Source organism: Halyomorpha halys, unplaced genomic scaffold, assembly GCF_000696795.3.
Source record: "Halyomorpha halys isolate HHAL.00 unplaced genomic scaffold, Hhal_1.1 Scaffold374.1, whole genome shotgun sequence".
NCBI classification, from domain to species: Eukaryota; Metazoa; Arthropoda; class Insecta; order Hemiptera; family Pentatomidae; genus Halyomorpha; species Halyomorpha halys.
The window spans coordinates 414772-422805 of NW_027112597.1; the positions used below are offsets into that span (position 1 = coordinate 414772).

Consider the following 8034-nt stretch of genomic DNA (forward strand, 5'->3'; position numbering starts at 1 on the left):
ATTTATTCTTTGTAAATACTTTTTTTTTGTATATTTATTAACTTTCATGATAAATTTGTTCAACATTGTTTAGTTACTAAACAAGTTATTAACCATATTAGTTTATCTATTTGATATGTACTTTATCAATTTTTATTTTTGCTGTAGAAACAGACAATATGGCACTAGGCACTATGAATACAGTCCAGAACAGTTAGCATCTCAAAGAAGACATTTTGCAGAACAACAAAGGCATAATGGTTAGTTTTTAGACTATGGACAGAATATTTTTATTGTTATTATTATTTTCTTTAAATAATTACCTGAGGTGAGCATTTATAATTTTTATAGTCTTGATCCAAATCATATATTATCAGAGTTATTACCTTTTAAACATGAAATAATCCTTAAAACAAATTATTGATTATTTGTCTGAAATTTGAAAAATAAATGCATTAATTTAAGAATGTTTAAAATTTGTACCCTTAAAAAAAAAAATAAATAAATAAACATATTTTGTTGTTATATCCTCTAAGTGGCAAGTACTTACTTTAAAGAGGATGAGTATGCACTCTTAATAATAATAGATCTATTTAAATAATTTATGACCCCTTCCTATAAACCACACTTAATCACTATCCAGTGCAGCATTACAAAATCAATTAGTTATCCAAGTACCTACTTCTTAAATTCATTACCATTATGCTTTTGAGGTGTGGTATTCTAGACATCTGTTTAGAAGAGACTCAGGGACCTCCAGCCTTAATAGAAATCAGGGGCAGTGTAGACTCAAGCCTATTCAGTGATTTATAATTTAATCCAGTAAAAATAATAGCAAATCAAAAAATGTCTAAAAAGAAAAAGAAATATAATTCTACTGTTGTTTTTTTTACTAGAAATTCAACAGCAGAGGTTATTAAGTGAAAGATTGACCACTGAAGCTGTGAGAAATCAACAAAGACCAGGTGAAGCAGGAGGTGGAGGAGGAGGTGGGGATGGTGGAGGTGGAGTTGATATAGCTAAGTATCAAGATCAACAATTCCACTCTCAACAACAGAGCCTTTTTGGAGAACAACAAAGGCTTCCAGAACGTGTCCAGGGTTAGTTCTATTTTCTTTATAGCTATGTTGTCTTCATTTATTTAAATGAACTAAACAACCTCATCGAAAAATTTAAATTAAATAATTATACAATTAGTTGCCAGGATTTTCAAACAGTATTAACTGTAAAAAAGTTCATTAAGGAGCTCCTGAAATACTCAAGAAAAATTGCCATAGTCGAAGTTCCTCAGTATCTTCAAAACAAACACAGGAATCAAGGGCCTAATTTAAATTGTTGTCAAAATTTCAAATAATAGAAAGTGAGTGATGATAAACAATTGTAGTTTTTCACCCTGTTAATCAAAACAAATAAATATAAAAATTAAACAAATAAATAATTAAATATTAAATAAAAATTAAACAATCTTATTTTAATCATTAGTAGCCATTTGACCTCATAATATCACTGATTAATTCGGTGACTATATTAATTTGTAAATTATTATTGTCATTTATTTTGGATTAATGATTGAAAAGGAACATTTAATTTTTTTTAAACTCATAGAGCTTATTATTACAGAGTTAATACTTTTTATTTTTAGCCCTATAATCTTCATTCTCAGATACTTAAACAAATATAAATCAATATTAGCTTGAAAGAGTCTTTTGAACATCTTTGAAGGTCTAAATAAAAGGTTGTCATTAAAAAAAAAATCTTAATATCACCAACTATAAAACTTATCAAGCAGTACTACTAATAAATGTTACTTGTCATTAATACAGTTTGTCCAATTAATAATCTAGTGATCCATTAATTTAATAATTTGGAAATTTTTAGGACCCTTTTTGGAAAATCGGCAATTGAACGATCATTGTGATGACAACCAAAGAAGAATAGGTGAAGATAAACAGGGTGAAGTAAGAAATCAAGTGAATCAGCAACTATGTGAAAATCCAACTAAGTCTCTTGAGCAATCGAATAATCATCATGATGAAGAAAGCAAACCAAAGATTGACCAACCCAAACTTTGTAGTCAAGATGATGATGATGAAGGTAATATAATTGAATAAGTAATATGATGGTTGGTTGGCAATAATAATATATAAATATAGATGGTTATATTGAAACCATAATAAAAATAATAAAGTGCAAATAGTCAAATATAAAGCCAGAGTATTATAAGAAACAAAACTTTTAGTGGTTACATTAATTTACTTGTTTTTAAGAAATCCAATTTAATCCACAATAGTGGTGTGTTGGTTGGATCTTGTAATATTATTTATTTTCTTCCATATTACACTACCTGACCCAGCAATGCTTTGTATTTGCTTTCTTTGAGGATATACATGGATTTAATGAACACAATGGATAGTTTGTTATAAATTACTGTATTTAGTTAAAATTAAACATTTATGTATACTTTATTATTATGATTTAGTTGCATAAATTAAAACAATACATACAATAAGAAACGAAAATGAAATTTGTACTGTTGGTCATTGGACAGATATCTCTAGGTATGGTAAAATTCTGACAGCTAACTTCTCTGTATCATCGTTAATACTTGTCTGATTTAGGTAATTTTTTCTTAGGAACATTTTGAAAAAAACTGCATGTAAATTGGTCTAGTATTTCAAAAGTTTTTTTTATATGGAAATAGATTATGAAACCTAAAAAAAAGAAAATAGTTCATAACACCAAAACATATGACAAATAAATAGTGCTATGGATCTCAAGACCCACCTATGGTTCTATGGATTAACATTGAACTAACCTATCTTTGGTATATTTGCATAGGATCTTATTTTTACACTTTTATAGTTGTATTCTGAAACAATATTGTTTCTTCTTCATGTGAAATTTGATCGATAGAGTACCAATATACTGCCTTTAATTTAACAATATTATAGTAACTTTATAATACAATAACTCATTATGGAATTTAGAGATTTTTAATCATTTTTACAGGAGGTTTTGTTAAACGTGGAGCGCAAAGTGATTCCGGTAGAGGTAGCACTGTATATTCTAATGCAAAACCTTCAGTTACATCTGCAGCTGGTAACTATTTAATTGTTATTTTCTAAATCAATAAGTATTTTACTTAATGATAAAGTGCATAAATATATTTATGCAATAATAAAATTTAAAAAGCTATATTTTATTCATACAATGTACAAATTATTTAAATTTTATTTATTATTTTTGTTGATACTAATTTTAATGTTTTTATTTTTTAATTTAACTTGTTAAAATCTCATATGGGAAATAATCATGATATAATTATATTATGGCATTATTCTGTTAATTTTCTAAGGTGATAAAGGAGGTGAGGAATGGACAGAAAGGGTCGAAACAGAACTGAGGCAGATATTAAGTGGAAGTGGTGCCTCCAGTGACAGTATTTCATCAGTATCCCCTCCACTTCCACCTTTGTCTCCTCCAGCTTCAAGCGGAGATGACAGGCCTAAGTATGTCCTTAGATCAAACGCTTTGGGGTAAATAAATTTTTTTATGATTGGTTGTTTACATTTAAATTGAGATTAAGTAAGAAATCGCTGAAGTTTGTTATAAAAAAATATTAATTTCTTCTATAGGTTAGGAGGAGGCTTTAAAAATCAAAATGGGCCTCTGTGGGTATCTCGGACTGGAGAGAAGTCAGCCAGAACCCATCATAAACAATCAAAATCCACTAGTAGTAAGTTCAATGCCATATAATAACTTTTACTCTAAATCACTTTTCAATACCTTGACGTTATAAATACATTTTATGAACAATGCATCTATATATATTAGGCATAGTTTGTAACTTAAAAATTAAAAAATAATCTAATTTTTATGAAATAGCTGTTTTCACACACTATTTTATATGAATAAAATTTACATAACATTACATCATAATGTTTAATTTTAAGTACTGTTACTAGTCCAATGGTTGTGCAAGGAGGTGATTAAGGAATATTTATTTTTATTATTATTTTTGTATATATTTTTTTTTTTATTGGTAGTGATCAAGTTTCAATGCTTTTGATCATAATTTATTGATTATGGTCCTGTCAATATTCCAGTACAACTAACAAAATCCAGTCTTCTAGTCCTTTTTCTAATCATTTACCATATTTACCAACTTTTCCTTGCACAACTCCATATTTCCTTCCTCCTGAAAAACAGGTATTGTCCGCCCATTAAATAAAATTCCTAATCATCCCATCCTACATGACTTCTGTCCTATTTCTCTTCTCTCTAATCTGGTAAAACTGTTGGAATGTTTAGCATAAAAACAGCTTTCACAGTTCCTAGAAGAATGTCCTTTCCAATCTGGTTACTCAACCTAAACCGCTCTCCTTAAAATAACCCAAGACCTCCAGACAGCTATTGAAAACCAAAAACTGACTATCTTCATCCTGCTCAATTTTTTCAAAAGCATTTGATACTATTGACTTCAACATCTTTCTTAACAAACAACAAAATCTTCCCACCACAAGAGCTTAAATAAAATAGTAAACATTCAATTAAATGCAATGTGAAATTCCTCAGGGTCATGTGGTATGAATACTCTGCTATGATTGGCTTAAGTAGATCTGACCATATTTGAAACTAAGCACTTGAGGTATTGGCTGGTTTTTGTAAAGAAATCAAATTTTGGGATGCATTTTTAACATTTTTCTAGCTGTTTCTTAATGAAAAAGTTCTAGTTTTGCGTAGAGAAAGAGACCACTTAGAGAAAATAATGTCCAACTTACTGTGTGGAAAAAATGGACCTTGTCTTGTTTGTTACCGAGTACTCCAATAATCATATTCCCTGAAAAAAAGAATTTTCAAAATTAATTGCTAAAACAAATAATTAAACTCAACATAACATATCTGAGTTCTTTTTTTGTAAGAGCCATTCTCTTTATTTTACTTAATAACATTTTATTAGCCAAACTGTTTAATAAGAGATACATACAGCATATTCTTTTTCAACATTTAATTAGCTTCTTTCACTTTCAATTGTTTTATATAATTAAATAAAATATTTACAGATTTATTATCAAGCCGTATTGAAATAGATTCAATGCTTGATGAGAATAATTCCAGTGATGAAGAGGATTATGCTGACACACGCCTCATAAGAAAGCAGTTGGAAGGACTAGAAAGCATGTATGGGCAGGTAACATCCATTTTATTATACTTAAATTTTTCAAGTTTAGTATTCTTCTAAATTTCATTCTGAAATTTAAAATATTCTCTATTCTTCCTTATCTGTTCCCTTGTTAAGGTTCTTAAGCTGCTTAAAGCAAGGAGGCAGCATGGAGGTACATATGATGGATTAGACCTACGTCACAGCAGAAGGAGAACTTGTGGTAGTATCAGCTCTGTTCCGAGTTCAGTTAGTTCAAGACCAATCAGAAATAACAGAAGTCAAACAAGAGGAAAAGTTAGAGATTTCAAGGTTAGAAACACTTAAATATACATTCCTTTTATGTTCATTATACTCGCTCTTATTCTAATAGGGATTATGAAATATTTGATCTATTTCAACTTCATTCATATTTTATTCTTTTCTTTATCTGGGCTTTGAGACCAATTCTAAGTTTTGCTGTATACTTTAGTTGTTTTCAGAAGTATTATAGTTTTTTGTTCATCATTCTTTCATTTATTTTCAAAGCTGTTATAATGTCCGTCAATGGTTTAAGTTTATCTTATCTGCCTTGTCGGCAGTACCTTCCATGAGAATACAAAACAACAATAAATAATCCTGTAAAAATATTTTTTAATGATAGCTCTCTAGCTGTAAAGTTCTCATAAAAAATTATCCATAAATTTATACTACTGTAGCATTATGTATTTAGATAAGTATTCTTCTTCATCAGTGATAATTAGAGATGAAGAAAAATTTAATTTCTAAACTATTATTACTAATTTTGAATAACCATTAAAAATAGTAGCTACTATTATTTGATACAAAATTGATTTGTTTCACGTTACAGAGTTAGACTTATTTAGGGAAATGAAATTTCTTGATTACAATCGTTTTGTATTTGAAACAAAAAGGTTTTTTTTTTTTAATTCAATTGGAAAACAGGTGGACTCTCATGCTTTTTATAACCTAAAATAGCCAAGCACCCACATCCTCCCCATATCTAGTGTAGCTAAGTTAACAATTACTTAAAAACTTAAAAACCACTTTCCTCTCTTATGGAAACATTCCATTATCATCCTTTTTCCAAAGGCTGGCAAACCTCCCAACAGTATAATATCTTATAGAATAATCAGCCTTCTTCCCATCCTTTCAAAAATCTTTAAGAAGGTCCTTCTTAAAAGAATCCTACCCATAATAGAATCTTCTGATCTTCCTTCCCGTCAGTTTGGATTTTGCTCTCAACATTCTACTGTTCAGCAAGGACTTCATGTTGTTGACCATATTTCTGCAGCCCTGGAGTGCGAACAGTACTGTTCGGGTACATTTCTCGACATTGCACCAGCTTTTGACCGGATATGCCGTGCTGGATAGCTCTTCAAGCTCAAAGTCAATCTTTCTTGGTCCTTCTTATACCTTGTCCTTTGATCCTGCCTCTCTGACCACTCCTTCCGCATTCGCGGCGGGAAAGAATTTATTCTATTGAGGCTAGTGTCCCACAAGCTAATGTTTTGGGTCCTGTCCTCTACATTCCCTTTACCGCAGGTATTCCTCTTGACCTTGAAACCATCCTGGCAACATTCACTGATGATACCGCCATCCTTTCATCGAGCTCAGATCCTGACACAGCAACTGCATACCCATAAAGTCACCTCTCTCTTATTGAAAACTGATGTAATATATGGCGAATAAAAGTAAACGAGTCCAAATGCAAACATGTTACCTTCACCCTCCGACATAGATCCTGTCCGCCAGTTCATTTTAATTCGATATCAATTACTTTCTCAGACCCAGTCCGGTATCTTAGCTTTCTCCTAGGCAGAAGACCAATGTGGAATCCATATACTAGACTTAAAAGACAAGAACTTAACCGACGATTTGGATAATTATATGGACTGCTAAGTGGAAAATCACATCTTTCAGTAGACTTACAAATTACTACTTAAAAAATTAATTAAAATTAAATAATTAAACCAATTTGAACGTATGGATTAGAACTGTGGAGGACAGTTAAAAACTCTAACATCTAACGTGTTCAATCCTTTCACTCCAAAGTCCTACGGACAATAGTTGATGCTCCTTACTATGTATCTAACAAACCCTGCATCATTACCTTAATATCCCATTTGTACCAGACCTTATTAAATCCTAATTCACTACATTCCATGAAAAACTCACTCTTCATTCTAATCCCTTAGTCCAATCCCTTTCTAGCATTACACATCCCAACAATCCTCTATAAAAGTTGAAATAGCAGTGGCCCAGAGACCTATTATAAATAGTTATATTGGAGTTCTGGAGGAGGGCAACAGTAGCAGTGTGGTAATGCGCCTGTCTACCAACCCAAAGGTTGTGAGATCGAGCCCGGCGGGGAAGGATGGCCTTTTTATTAACGTTACGATCTCCTCTTGTGAGATTGTGACATGTCGTTCATCGACCAACCTACCCGCTATAATTGTCCGTTCTACAAGTCAGATAAGTAAGGCTACCATGGAGGGCGGGAGTGGCGGGTTTGATGCCGTTTTTCGATTTCAGGGGCTTTTTAAATATTGCTCTATCTTTAAAGTCTCTCCTTCCCGTTTTAAGCTAATATTTCGAAAGTGATATAGGGCCCTCGCTCTCCGGGGGTTTAGCGAAGCGGGTTAGGCGGGGAAGGATGGCCTTTTTTTTAGCGTTATGATCTCCTCTTGTGAGATTGTGACATGTCGTTCATCGGCCAACCTACCCGCTATAATTGTCTGTTCTAAAAGTCAGATAAGTAAGGCTACCATGGAGGGCGGAAGTGGAGGGTTTGATGCTGTTTTTCGATTTCAGGGGCTTTTTAAATATTGCTCTATCTTTAAAGTCTCTCCTTCCCGTTTTAAGCTAATATTTCGAAAGTGATATAGGGCCCT

The 8034-nt window shown here is 31.6% G+C and overlaps 1 protein-coding gene and 1 long non-coding RNA gene across 5 annotated transcripts in view; one reads left to right on the forward strand and one right to left on the reverse strand.

The window, feature by feature from the left end:
• The window catches only part of LOC136796512 (uncharacterized), a 61464-nt gene extending 56584 nt beyond the window's left edge, over positions 1–4880 (reverse strand). Inside the window, exon 1 of the long non-coding RNA XR_010844227.1 lies at positions 4761–4880. This is a non-coding gene — a long non-coding RNA (uncharacterized lncRNA). The remainder of the gene's footprint in view (positions 1–4760) is intronic.
• The window catches only part of LOC106681918 (mediator of RNA polymerase II transcription subunit 15), a 220052-nt gene that overhangs the window by 200922 nt on the left and 11096 nt on the right, over positions 1–8034 (forward strand). For 3 of the 4 annotated variants that reach the window (XM_014422499.2, XM_067050386.1, XM_014422501.2), the window contains 8 exons: positions 148–239; positions 876–1079; positions 1858–2073; positions 2989–3078; positions 3335–3515; positions 3615–3715; positions 5043–5170; positions 5279–5452. In XM_014422499.2, coding sequence (XP_014277985.1) covers positions 148–239; positions 876–1079; positions 1858–2073; positions 2989–3078; positions 3335–3515; positions 3615–3715; positions 5043–5170; positions 5279–5452 — 1186 coding nt within the window. The remainder of the gene's footprint in view (positions 1–147; positions 240–875; positions 1080–1857; positions 2074–2988; positions 3079–3334; positions 3516–3614; positions 3716–5042; positions 5171–5278; positions 5453–8034) is intronic. The other variant, XM_067050385.1, reaches the window with a different exon arrangement.